The 14,309-nt window shown below is 44.6% G+C and overlaps 2 protein-coding genes across 3 annotated transcripts in view; one reads left to right on the top strand and one right to left on the bottom strand.

The window, feature by feature from the left end:
- macrod1 (mono-ADP ribosylhydrolase 1) overlaps window positions 1-14,309 on the top strand; it is a 128,303-nt gene that overhangs the window by 17,956 nt on the left and 96,038 nt on the right. The gene's annotated exons all lie outside the window — the stretch shown is intronic.
- Window positions 4,870-13,404, bottom strand: flrt1b (fibronectin leucine rich transmembrane protein 1b). The gene is made up of 2 exons (XM_030116726.1): window positions 12,548-13,404; window positions 4,870-9,857 (listed from the first exon to the last, which is right to left on the bottom strand). Exon 2 carries the CDS (start codon window positions 9,840-9,842, stop codon window positions 7,641-7,643), a length of 2,202 nt encoding a protein of 733 aa, XP_029972586.1. The 5' UTR covers window positions 9,843-9,857; window positions 12,548-13,404; the 3' UTR covers window positions 4,870-7,640.

Raw genomic sequence — 14,309 nt, 5'->3', positions numbered from 1 at the left:
TGGCGCCCGGCACATATAGGAAAATATTCAATCGTCCAAAAAAGAAAAATCAGGAGCCTGGTTGGCCAAGTCAGTTGGCTGAGCGGTTGAATTGCAGGCTGGTGACACAGAGCAGGAGAACTCGGTGACAGAGGCTGTAATTAGGGTTGATGTTCCATGTAAATTTCTCTGGAATTGGCTTTTTCAGATGATTTTTTTTTTTTGTGATTAAATAAATATTACCTGCCCCGTGATTTATTTCCTGAATTTACAACAGTTTTGCTAAGTCGAGTAACCAGGTGCTTTTTTTTTTTTCCTACTTGTGAATTTCGTCTTGCGCAGACTCTTTGTTTGACCACGAGCTGTTTGAGGACAATGTTTTCACTCGATGCACAGAAAAATAAGATCAGATGTTCTTGTGCAACTCTGAGCATTCATGAGTGTGTTGAGATTTTAAGCATTAGTTCTCCTGACAAACTGAGGGTTTGGACTCCATAGCACCTATTTGTTTTTTTTCTTGTTAATTGGAAAGTGCAGACAACATTATGCAGAGAAACAACGAGGCGCACCGAGCAAAGGAAGAACTCTGACACAAAAGGTTTGCCAAAATTTTGAGCGGAGCTTGAGATGTGTTCAGTGCCTCCAGCTGTTTTGTAGGCGGATCTCCTCCGTTTATCAAATACCTGCAGCGGCACCTCTGCATGTCAGCAGTGATATGAGGGAAGGATTCAACCTAGCGGACGTCTTTACACACAGAAACACTTCATTTGCTGCAGAGCTGCTCCTCGTCTTACGTTCATCCCAGCCGCACCTGTTGAGCTTCTTCATAAGTACATATTGTGCAAGTGGACCGAAGTTTTGAAGCCACTAAAAATAAATGATTTCATATGAAGGATAACAATAGAAACAAAAAGTTTTTAAAAAAAGGCAGAGAGTGAGTGTCAGCTGCGTTTTGTTGCCCTACGACTGGGTGAACATTGACTTTGTGAACAAATGTTTGATGAAGAGATTTCTGCACATCAAATATTAGATAAGTATAACATATATAGAGGAAACTAAATAATCTAATCCCTGGATTAGTAAGCCATTACTCATCAATTGTGCAAAACATTTTTCTTCCCCCCTCAGTTTAGGCTGGATTCTTGCTCCTGATTAATTTGCGCTGCCCCACTATTTTGTCGAATCTCTGCCCGTGTTTTTCATTTCCCTGCTTTAATGCGCGCTGCCTTGAAACGAGCAGATACCATTAAATGAATAAAAAGTTCAGCAGCGCGTCGGGCATGTGGTACGATCGCAATCCACTCTGTGGCATTTTCAACTCAGTGATGAATAATTTACTGTGCTCCTGGAATCCATTTATTTATTTATTTTTCCGGCCGTGTCTGCCTGTGCTGAAGAAAGGCTAAAAGTCAGTCCTCCGGAGGAATCGCACAAGTTGCCATAACTACAAGCGCTGCTGCGGTCTCGGCGCAGCCCCAGAGAGGTGGGCAGCGAGCGGAGCGTGAGTGACGGCTGAGAGCTCGGCGGGATCACGTCCAGCGAGGAGCCGGCCGCCTCCAGCGCCGTTCAGCCGGAGTTGTTTCTCCTCGCAGTTTGCTCGTGTCGGCTGGAGATGAAACCGAATGGCTGATGGTTCATCACAGAAGGAAAAGAAATCCATCAATTATTCACTTAATGTCAGTCTGCGACGGATAATGAGGCGAACGGCACAAAGACTACTTCGGGGTGCCGACGCCTTAATTCCCTTCATTTTGAGATGCTCTTTTTCCTAACAGCAAGGTTAGAAAAAAAAATCCAGCGATGTTCGGGCTCATAATTACGCTAAATTAGAAGATAAAACACACTAGGAAGGGAAGCTGAATGGAGGACAATTGCAATACAAGAGCGGTTTGGTTATCTTTTTGTGCATGCTTTCAGCTCTGCTAGAGCCAAAACTTTTCTTGGACGTTTCCTCATCTTATTCTCACTGGAGGGGGTTCGCGGTGGCACCAAAGTGTCACACGCTGATCGACAGCCTAATTCATACAGTTGGTGTCGTCGTAATACCCCAGAGGCTGCCTTAGTTTGCACCCCGCCTTGTTTATTCCACTGATGTCGTCTCCATCCGCCGCCACAGACGAGCGCAAGACCACCGCGGCTTAATGTTTTTGCTGTTGTTGTTATATCGCTCCGTTCCTCTGAGGGTTTTCGTTGGTTTTTTTTTCGCAGCGTCTGTATGAGCAGAGACATGTCAGCGCACGCTGCTCGGTTTGGTTTCAGTCCTTCGGGATCGTCAGTACGTTGTCATTCACAAGCGTGTGCGTCTGTGGGTCCAGCGACAACACCACTTAAAATTCATTTGAAATTCACGTGTGTGTCTGGAGTTGGATTTACTGCTGGGTTTGGAAATCCATGACGTCGGACAATGGGTTCAAATTCAACTGAAGCCTGGAAAGAAAAATTACCCTTGAAGCAAATTAAATACCACACTGACTGCAAACAAACAGAAATAGAACAAAAATTTAAAGTCTTCAGGCCTAAAAATGAGAATGACTGAAAAATTACTTTTTTTTTCATTAATATCACTTTGATTCTTTCTATAAAAATACGGCCCATGCATCTTTGATCCATTTTATTCATGTTGCCTCTGTCATGTTGATCGGGTCAACCTGAAAAAAAACCCAGCATTTTCAAACAGTATTACAGTCCTCTGCGTTTCATTTCCTTACTCCGTCTTAAGTATTAATATGCTCAATTTGCAGGAGCTTCTGTATCCAAAACCGAGCAGTAAGATTTGGTTGACTGTGCATGCTTACATGCAGCTTTGCAAATGCATGCATTAGGACGAATACATTGACCTTTAGCTAAATAAGCCCATAATGCATGCAAACACTGGAAGATACTTCTACTGGCGATGCAGCTTTAAATCATTCTTAACGGCGCCGTGGTGAAGAAAACACTGAGTATGGAGTTTAAAATGCAACCGACCATTTTATTTCACATCAGTGGTTTGAGCTCATTTGTTAAAGAAATGGAGGCCGCGCTTTTCAGAGATGAATCGAATTAAATAGAAAGTCACTGCTTCTCGGGGCTCCGTTGTTGTGCTTGTGTACTCAAACCGTAGCGCGAGTTTTGACTGCCGCCTCAGAACGTGCCGTGTAATTTAATTACAGCTCCGTCGCTTAGTGGATAGCGCGGACAGTCAGGTACAGATAACTTCATGGAAGCCTCCACTTTGATCCCATTTGCTGCAGAGCAAGGGCAGATTTCAGTCTCAGCATGTAAATGTTCCCCGTCTGCGAGCGTACATCTTTTTTTTTTCTTTCGTTGGGTATAATGTGAGTTCGGATAATTAAGCTGGAAGGCTTGATGCTAGATAATGGACTGCGACAGTGAAAGGCCTCCATAATGACTGATGAGAACCCAGGGCATTGTTGTTAAGAGCAATGCAGCCGCATCGCATTTATCGCCTGCTTTGACACACATACACCAACCCTTTGGAGCATCATAGAAAATCAATGGCCTTACAAAACTCCAGTGGATTTAATCCTTGTCACATCTGCTTGTTGATATTGATATTGTCTTAAAATATCAGAAAATGTAGTAGTGGAGGCATTAAATTCAATGTGAAGCAGAGAGGAACTATTTCAACCCCCCCCCCAAAAAAATTACAAACATTCAGAAACCTGCCTGGATGCTGTCTTCAAAGCAGAAATCTGATTAAAAGCTTCCCAAGCACAACTAAAATAAATCCTTCACAGACTAGATATAAATGAATGAAAATCTAATTAAAATGCCAAAATGAAAAAGCTTTTAGAAAAAGCTTCATAAACCACTAAGTAAAACTTGGCAATGTCAATGTCCATGCCCAAAAATCTGATTCCAACCTATTTAAATACAAATTCGCAGAAATAACTTTGAAATGTTGACACACAACAACAACAACAACAAAAAAAAACAATATTAACTTTTTTCCTCTTCATTTGACAGTTTTTTTCTGTTATGTTTATTTTTGAATAAAGTCACTAACATTGTTTAATTTGCTGCTTTGTTGACTTTCTGTCTGAAAAAGTACCTCAAAATGATTGTCGTATTGGAAATAAAATTGAATTAAATTGCACATACACTGTTGTGCAGACACACTAAATCTGCTATTTTTTTTTTATTTTCCAGCTGAAACTGTGCTCAACAACCGTGTTTATCTGCATATATATGCGTTTCGACCTCCTTCACAAACACCCATCACGAGGCGTTGCTCTGAGACGGACACTTATACACTCCCCGGTTCGTTATATTGATCCATGCTTACACAAGCATTAGCACTCGCTTAGCATGAGAGGCATGTCTTCACCCAAACGCATCCATATGCACACACACACACACACACACACACACACACACACACACACACACACACACACACACACACACACACACACACACACCCAGTCTCTTTCTCTCGCACACACACAGTTTCAGACGTGGCTCTGTGAGATGCACAAACTTCCCGGGATCAAGACACACATGTCTGCCGTGGCCCAGCTGATCCTCCCAAATTGAATCAGAGCACATAGCGGCCAATGTATTCATTCAGTGTGTGTGATTTAACGAGGTCCGCTCCGTCTCGCCATAAATCATATTAATAATCTGAGCTTTCCATTGATTTTAATGTTTTTAAGCCACCCAAGTGGATTATTTGACATTTCCTGCTTTTGTGTTTTCAATTTCATGACACACACACACGCACACACACAAACAGAGAATATGGGAAACTACTTTTCCTTTCAGAAGTCTTTATTCATCCGCGTAGAAAAAAAGACAACAGACCAATAAATGGAATAGTATTTTGCACCCATTTTTATGTTTATACATAAGAGTGTTTTCATTATCACATCCGAGGGTGACATTTTTAAAGGAAAAGGATTTTCTACACAGAATGAAAGGAAGCTTCAGTGCTGTTAAAAAGAACGAACAGAAAACAAATGCAGACATAAAAAAAACTAAAAACCCACACTGCAGCGCTTCCAATATTACTGTTATTCAGTAACACAGGTAGGAAAAGAGAAAGAGAGCTTCTCAAAGTATAAAGAACGGGTTTCAACACTTACAGGCTCTAACTAAATCACCCTTCTACGCTCTCGGCCTTTTTTTTCCTCCCCCTCTCTACCTTCTCTCCTTCCTCCTCTAATCTCTGGCTGTTTGTTAGCACTTTGCTTTGATGTTCTTCCTTCTTTGAAAGTGTGTTTGTGGGGTCAGTGGGAGGCAGTCAGAAAGCAGGTGCCGCTTCCCTGTGTCCGTGTTTGTGTTGAAATGCACAGTGTAGCGGTCCGGCTGCGATCCCTGTCAACAGAGCCGAGTCTATGCTGTGCTAAGGCCTGAAAAAAAAAGAAAAGCTGGACAGCTGAGTCAGCTGATGTACTTTACTGCTTCAAATGCAACTAATCCAGTTTAATATTTTGTGAATATAAGGTAAATCGGGGTGTAAAATGCAGTATTTATGTTGGGGAAGTTTGGCGACTACTCTCTGGGACAATATAAATTTGTGAGGCTGAAACTCAGTTGCTAATTTCAATTAACTGCTTAACTGTTACCACCATCCTTAAAGCCCAAAATAACACTATTAATCTGATTCATTCAAAAACATAGTTGAAAAAAAGGCATTCAATTTACTATAAGGTGTCGAAACGCAGCAAACATTCACAAATAGGAAGCTGAAACAAGAGAATGTGTTGTATCTTGGTGCAACAGATAATGTTTACACTACAGATGCTGCCTTTGGCTGTACAACTGACTGTACGACCAGAGATTGCTTCAACAATCATCTGATATATATTTTATTACAATTTGTCAGATATTCAATTCACTGGGTTCTCCAAATCGGTACATAGCAATAAATAATGTAATAGAAAATCACAATTATGACGATCGATCAATATATGCTGATATCTTCTTTTCTGAAATAATAAAAACAGTAATAGGCAAACTTTTAATTCAAACACATATATTGTCGTGAGTGGATGTGGGAAAAAAATTAATTAGATCAAACTCGTTCCAACTTCCACCAGAAAATTATCAGCTGCTTAAACTTTTTTTTTTTTTTAATTAAGGTTTGGCGAGCCTCGAGAAGATAATGGGTTACTATTATGAGACGTATGATTAGGTTTCTTTCACTTCATTTGCAAAGATAATTTAAAGATGAGACCAGACCACAATAAAAACCGGGTACATGCAGTGCTCAGTCTAAAATCTGTGACCAAGTGTTGTATTAGACATTCTTTCTCGAGCTCGTCTCTTCTCCCGAGGTCTTGACAGTCATTTAACTTTCTCTCTGATTGTCTTGGCATGCCTCTCCTCCTATTGCTGCCCTGTTTGCGTTTACAAAATTGTGCCGTCCAAATGTGTATGCTTTGTATGCAGAAGGTACATGGGGTGGGAGGTGAGACTAATGAATGAATAAATGTTTGACTCAAGTTGATCTCAGGCACCCAAACAGCATCAGTCCATGAAGGAAGCATGCAGTCTGTTCAAGTATCTGCCGAGTGCAGCCGACACGCCGGGGGCAAAACCTCATCCTCATTTTGGATGATGATGTCACATTATTTAAGTTGTCAGCCCTCTTCTTCACCCCACCCACACCCGTCTTCACTCCCCATCTTCTTCTTCTTTTGTGTTCTTTTTTTTTTTTTCACCTCCCGCTGTTGCATTTGTCACACGCCTTTTTCCACACTTAGCTCCTGATCCCCCCCTTCTCCGTTTCGTCCTCTTTCTGCCTTAAGCCAACACACCTCGGCATCTGCATTCCCCGAAACAGCACCTCCTCTCTTGTCCTCTTTTATGTTCTCTCCCTCCATCCTTCCGTCTATCCATCACCACCCCTTCACACGCACTTTCTTTCTCCCCCTCTCCCTCTCATTAGTCTCTCCATGCTGTGGTTTGTGTCTCCTGTCTCTGTCAGAACTGTTATCACTGCTGTCAGCTCCCTTGGCGAGAACAAAGTCGTCCTCTGCTCACAGCACCACAAAAGGCATGAGAGAAATAAAAGGAAAGAGCCTCAGCCAAAAAAAAAAAAAAAAGAGAGGCAGAAAGGAGGAGAAATTAAAAAGGAGGGGAGTAAACCAGAGGAAAGGAGGGGGCTAGGAACACATCCTTTCATGTCAACCATGATGCATTGTCATCTATGGGTTATAACAGCCATTGATTTGTCCCTCTGTCATCCCTTTTATCTATACAGCACAGAGCTTACAGTTGGTAGGAAGATATGAGAGCTATCTCTATACACATCAAGTGCCTTTTTCCTCATATTATAAATATATCTCCTGCTAAATCAGCTAAGCCTAGTATATCAACCTCAAATAAATTACTGTGTATTATTATGAGCTGGGAAGAACAGTAGGATTGAAAGACACTGAGATATTCAAAAGAGAAAACGTAACCATTTATAACTATAAGTAGCGCTGAAAGAAGAACCTACTGTACGGTGTAGCATACAGTAGTATAGTAGGACGGTTACTTCTGTCACTCAAGAGCAATGTCCAATCAGTACAGCTGAAATCAGTCTTCTCTACTTTGCAAACCAATCACAATTGAACCAGCAGAGGCACAGAGGGTACTTTGGAAACCAAGGACAAAACGACCACAAGCCAGGAAGGCCTTTGTGGCTCAGGGAGTTTTCCCCTGTATCATCACGTGTAGGCATAATCTATGTCAGGGATGCCACCCTCTCTGTACCCACGGTTGGTGCCATAAGTGACATGGTGGTGGCTGGTTTGGCTGAGGATGGTGCCGTTGAGGCTGCCAGCTCCCTGGGTGCTCCGGTAGGTCCCGTTGGCTTGGGAGGAAGAGGAGGAGGAGGAGGGGAAAATGGTGTGAATGTAGGTGACATCCTCCAATTTAGGCTGCAGGGGCTGGTGGGCCATAGCTGTCATCTGAAACCCTGCAGGAGGGGCCCTGATTTCTAAGATGGAAGTGTCCTTCTTAGTGCCTGACTCCACATAGTCATCATAATGTTTGCCGCCCCGGCCCCTGCTGTACGAGCCCGAGTCCCCAGACATGTAACCTGCTCTCTGTCCATACCAGCAGAAGATACCAAAGATTAAGAGCAGGCTTACCAAAGCTGTGGCACCCCCTATGATCCCTGCCAATGGCAGCGCTGTTAGCTCTGAGTCCTGTCCCTCCTTATCTGAGCCCTCCCCTCGTGAGCTGATCAGAGCATCTCCAGTCTCTATCTGAGCACAGGCCGGTGCTGAGTCTTTGCTGTCCATGTCCATGCTGCCACTTCGAGATGAACCCATGCTGGAGCCCCCAAATGAGGACTCCTGTCGTAGTGGCAGCAGGCAAATGAGGTAATGGGAGCGAGGGCTGAGCTGGGTGAGGAGATACTGCCTCCTTTCTCCCGGAACCAAAGTCTCTGTTATTGAGCCAAGAGCTGCACTGCTACCCAACCTCAGCCATGACAGGCGGAAGGAGGGTGCTGGCTGTGGGCAGAGCCAGCTAACAAGCACACTGTCTGAAGAGAGAGGTTTTACTGTCAGCTCCAGGGCCTCTCCAGATACCTGCCCCCCCTCGCCTGGAGGAAGAGGCATTACAAGGCCTGGCCGCTTGGCTCTCAGGGTGAAGAGGGAACCTTGAGTGGGGACCAGTAGGGAGGTAGTGGTAGTGCTGCCATGAGGCACTGAAGCCACTGCTTGACCCCCGCCAAGACTGTCCTCACTTCCTCCATCTCTTTCTGCAGGGTTGACCCCTATCCCTGTGCTGGGACCTGCAGGAGGACCTTCACATTGCTCTAAAAGAGAAGTCAGTTCTCTTAAGGCCTGGCCCCTGACGGACTCGGGTGCCTGACAGGTCAGACCTTTCACTGTCACCGCTGCGCCGCGTCCATGCAGCCAGACATGAAGCCAGCGAAGGTTGCAGTTGCAGTTCCAGGGGTTTCCTTTTAGCAGTAGCTGATCCAGATTCTCCGTGTCCTTCAGAAGCCCTCGAGGGAGTGTAGTCAAGTTGTTCCCCGACAAGTCCAACCTCTGTAGCCTCCGCATCCCTTCAAGGGCCGTTCTTGGGATATGGGTCATTCCGTTGTCTTGCAGGTGGAGTCGCACAAGGTGAGCTGAAGGCAGATTGACCGGTGGAGAGACGAGGGCATTCCTCACCAATGAGAGCTCGGTCAGGTTGGAGAGACGGGAGAAGGTGTCATCAGCAATGCGTGCGTTAGCCAACAAGTTTCCATCCAGGACCAACCGTCGCAGGGACGAGAGCCCACGGAACGCATGGGTGGGGATCGTGTTGATTCTGTTGTCATCCAGTCGTAACTCCTCCAAGGATGACGGCAGACCGGCTGGGATGCTTGAGAGGTGGTTTCGAGACAGAAACAATAGTCGAAGCCGTGGAGTCCCAGAAAAGGCTCGCTCCTGGATGCTAACTGTTGATATAGAGTTATCATCCAGGTGTAAACGTTCTAGTGCCGGTAACTTAGCCAAAGCAGAACGCGGTAACGTTCGTATATTATTATCCTGTAGATGGAGCTCCCGTAGCGACGGTGGCAGGTGTATAGGAAATTCATCCAACTGGTTCGCATACAAGTAAATCACTCGTATGGAACTGCTCCGTTCCAGTGATTGAGGCAAGCCTGCATTGCTCAGCCGGTTGCTCTGCAAGTACAGGATGGCAGCCGCTAGTGGCAGTGGAGGAATTATGCTGAGGCCACGATCATTGCAGTAGATGAAGCCCTCATCACAGCGGCACACTAGGGGACAAACTATGCCCTCGTCTCCTTCTCCCGTCTCCATGGCGATTGCCGCTGCTGCCAGTTCCAGCACCTCTGCCAATAAGGTGAGGCACAGGAGGAGCAGAAATAGCCAATCGCGGAGCTCAGCAAGACTCTCGGCTGCCATGTTGGTGCACAGCTCCTGTTATGAAGCCAGAAAATGGAAAACTGTTACAACAAGTACAAATAAAGAGCAAGCAACTATTTCCATTCAAATGAAAAAGTCAAAAGTTAAAATACCAAGGTAAGGCGGAACAAAATGCACGTTAACCTTAACCTGGAAAATTGCATGACTGGAGTGCTGTATTTTATACCTGCTGTTGAAAGTAAAGACTTTTTTTAATCTCTAAAGAAGAGAAGATTTGGGGATTGAATTGGCAGAAGCACTTAAAAGAAGCTGCCCGGTATTATATGGGTCAGAGCAACCAAGCAGAAGATGAATGGACGTTTTGAGACAGAGAGCGCGATGAGGGCTAGAGTGACCGGGCAAGGAAGATTACAAGGATCGGAGAAAGTAAAGAGACAACAGAGATGGAGAGAATTGGACAGTGACAGTTGAGGGGAGAGAAAATAAGTGCATTTTTTTTTTCCAGGGAGATTAACTGAAATGTAGTGAGTGACATGAAACCAAAATGGAGGGGATATCAGTGGGAAGGAAATCAGATTAATTGCCTGCAGTGCCGTTGATAGCTCTGAAGACAACAGCAGCACTGAACTTGTTGTGCCTGCACTATATCTTGGCTGGAATGAGGGTGTCAATAGAAAGTCAGAATCTTACAGGTTTCTTACTTGTACTCAGAAACAAGGCTGATGTTGGAGGCTGTGACCAAAACAAACACTGAAATGCTCCCCAAACATGCCAAGCACCAGGAAATCCCATACATACAGAGCAGTTTCACAAGCTGGCATGTATAATACATGTTTCCTCTCAGTTGTTATTGTTTGTGAAATTTCTATCAATTATTCAAGAAAATTGGTCCTGAAATCCCCAGAAATGTTTCAGTGAGATGTTTTTACACAGAAGCATTTTTCTTCAACGTTAATACGTTCCTTGGTTGATGTTTTATGACTTGTCTCCGAGCAAATCCTTGACACCAACATCAATAACACGAATTTACTATTCAGATGAAATTATCTCTGTACACTCACATTCACAGTGCTCTATTTATAGAATATGAATAACATACAGTGGTGAAAGTTGTGGAAATTATATTGCGGCACACTCTTGTTCGAATCCTTTCTTTTGGGTTGCCTGGGGCTGGAAAATTTGCCCTGACATGAAAAGCCTGACATGATTTGACAGCACATTTGATAAACAAATCCTCTGGAGGCAAGTATTTTTTCCCCTCCACTTCTGTGCACGCGTGTGCGTGTTTGTATGTGAACTCGGTGCAACATGCAAAATTGCCCTTGGCTGCAGTCAAAATCCATGCAAAGCAAACAAGAGATGGCAACAATAGACGAGATGGAGGGAAGGGAGGGAGTGAGAGGGGGGAGAGGGGTGTAGGCGAAGAGACAGATGGAGAGTTGGACAGTCAGAGGAGGAGAGGGGGGGAAATGAATTCCTGGCAGTGAAGACTGAAGCCAGTATCAGCTGAGGCTGAGGCTAAAAGAGGAGCGGCGGCAAACACTTGGTTTTTGGTGTATTTTTTTTCTTCTGTAAAACAGGTACAAAAATAGTCACATTCATGTACCTGTACAGTGTGTGTGTGTGTGTGTGTCATTCTTTGTGCCTCAACAATAACCAGCTGCTGTCTCTGCCTGACATAGGCAGTATTTGATATGTCAGGGTGACAAAGACTGTGTGACACAGTTCAGCATCGGACTCAGACCTGATTTCTATCTTTTTCTAATGATATTTTTAGATTCAATCTTACTTTTTCCTTACAATGCCACCATTTGAGAGATAGAAAAAGTCAGGACGAGAAAAACATGCACACAGGAAGGGGACTCAAGGTAGGAATTCAGACCATACTGCGATGCTCTATGAATATCAACGAGCATATGTTTCAGTGCCACACTATCCCTGCCTCCATTTCATAAATATCCTCTTCGGCACAAGTGTGTATATGTGTTTTGCTGACATGCCAAGGTTTTTTTTTTTTTTTTTTTTTTTTTTTTATAACACACTCCTTTTAATGATCCTCATATTTTCTGTCTTCTCTCGCACATCCTTTCCCACTGTCACCGTGTCTTATTGGACTGTCCTCTCTCTGCATCTTTATCTTTCTCGCCATCTACCTCTCTCCTATCCTCCCATTTTCCTTTCATAATCTCTCATTATATCCATTTTCAGGTTTGTTTACAGAAGTGTCCGTGCCGCCATCGTCCTTCTCCCCTATCCTGTCTCTATCTCTTTCTAATCCTCTTTTATCGCTTCCTCCCCAGTCGTCGGTTGATTCTTACACAGTGAGATTGGATCAATCAGCTCTGGTTCAGGCCGCCCGCTCAGACCTCCTCCTCCCCTCCTCTCTCCTCTCTTCTCCTCTCCTTCAAAACTTTTGTGGCCGTCGTTCATTTGAGCCACCCTTCCTCGCCCCACTTTCCTTTCTGCTCCCTCCCGGCCTCGGCTTCCTCGCCTTTCTATCACTGTAAGGAGTCGCCGCCCCCCCCCCCCCCCCCCCCCCCTCCCTAACGTTTTAATCATGTTCGGAAATAAAAGTCTTTGCTGGAGCACACAGCCAGAGTGTGTGTTTGTGTTTTCCCTCTATCATCTCGCTGAAAGCGAAGTGTGTGCGTGCGTGCGTGCGTGCGTGTGTGCGTGCGTGCGTGCGTGCGTGTGTGTAAAAAGGTCTGATCGACCCGGGGTGTGATTGCCGACGGCTTGCTAACCTGCTCACTCTCAGTGCTTTTCACGTCCGCCGCAGCTTTGTTTTTCCTTTATCAAGGATTTGTGGAGAGGAGTATTAGTGCGTGTGTACGTGTGATGGAGGATGTTGCTGTGGATCTCTGCGTGCAGCACAGTTTTCGCAGTCTTCTTTGAGTCGCTCAGAAGCGTAGCCTCTTTCCTTGGGGCTGTGGAATCTTCCTCTGGTTGGGTGAATGATGATAGGGATGATGATAGCCTGTACTCCAGGGCTCCACGAGCAGCAACACCAGCATGGCTCAAAGCCGCCTCGGCACCCACATTTGTGTGTTGTGTGTGTGAGTGTGTGTCCTACTGCCAAACTCGGTCTTTCTCTCTCTTTTTTCTCTGTGGGTAAGGGGTTTTTAGGCCTGCCAACTCAAGTCATCTTCACCAAGTGTCCAAAGGCCTAATTCTAAAACCACTCCTCCACACCCAAACGCTGCAGTTGGGCAGACAGTCAGAAGATGGTGGAGGGCTCAAGGGTCCTTCTTCGAAGTAGAAAGCAATCCTGGATACTCATACAAGTTTTGGGTCACGCAAAAATAGTACTGTAGCGCGCTAGTCTTGCTTTGAGCAGGCAGAGGATTGTTTTAATTGATGAGCAGCAATGAGAGAAGCGAGAGGAGAGACTTCCGCGGCTCAGTAATGCCCAAGAGTCCTTGTGAAAAAAATCTGATCTCCTATTAGGATCGCACTGCAACAGTTTTTCACCACGTAAACCTCACAGTTTAGTGACACTAATGAGCAGGTTTTTCTGGCTGCGATGGGCAGGTCGGCCTGTGTGAGCGCGACCGAAGGGAAAATCTTCTTTCTTCTTTGCTCCGAGTTTCAGCCTCACTCCCTGCTGTCGAGTGTTTGATCACTTCTTGTTCCTCTCAGACGGTTCTTATTCAGAAACGGCAGAGCCCGATGACAGTGTGAAATGTGTGCCGTCCACTCTGAGCCGCACTGCGACCGTCAGTCACGCAGCTCAATGTAACAAGTCCTCCCACAGGTCGGAAGAAACCGACGCGGCCTCGCAGTGTCCTGATGTCCAGACGTTAGAGCTGCTCCTGCATCAGTAGAATCGCCAGCTGAGATTCGGTGTGCGCCAATCTGGAAAAGACAGAACATTTTATGATGTTATATTCAGAGATGCGGTGAAGTGCTGCCATACATTTTAAAATTTCATACCGAAGTGCAAAATATGGAAGAGCAAAGATCACTCGGAAAGAAAAAGGTAACATAACAAATCTGACTGAACTGATGAGTTTGATGATTAATTGTAAAAGTCTGAAAAACTTAAACTGGACTCAAAGCTCAGTTCATAATCAGTATGGCTAACTCAGACTGACCACGAGCAAATCATCAGTAATGACACAACAAACAAAAACACTGATCTGCACATCAGTGACGCCTGAACGGTGACAGTTTAACGGGACATAAATGTCATGTTTCACTTTTTCACATGAGATAAAAAGATAAAACCAGACTGCACTGTGAATGCAAAGCTTTCATTCAGTATTTACTTTAAAAGAAATTAAGCTTTGGTTCGATTTTTACTTTTTTAAAGTCAAAATGAGACCTTTTTATTTGATAATTGACACAGTGAACGTATAAGACCGCTCACTATGTTTTGTAGTATGTTTTTCATTCCAGCGTTGCCCGCATTGAGACTGTTCAATTATTTAGGAAATCACAACTTAGTAACTGCTGGGGAAAAATTGTAATTTACTCTGTAGTTAACACTTTTATTTGGCGAGTGAC

The sequence above is a fragment of the Salarias fasciatus genome, chromosome 2 (genome assembly GCF_902148845.1).
Source record: "Salarias fasciatus chromosome 2, fSalaFa1.1, whole genome shotgun sequence".
Taxonomy (NCBI): Eukaryota; Metazoa; Chordata; class Actinopteri; order Blenniiformes; family Blenniidae; genus Salarias; species Salarias fasciatus.
Note: the sequence above shows the minus strand (reverse complement) of the source record. Positions and strands in the feature narration are given on the sequence as shown.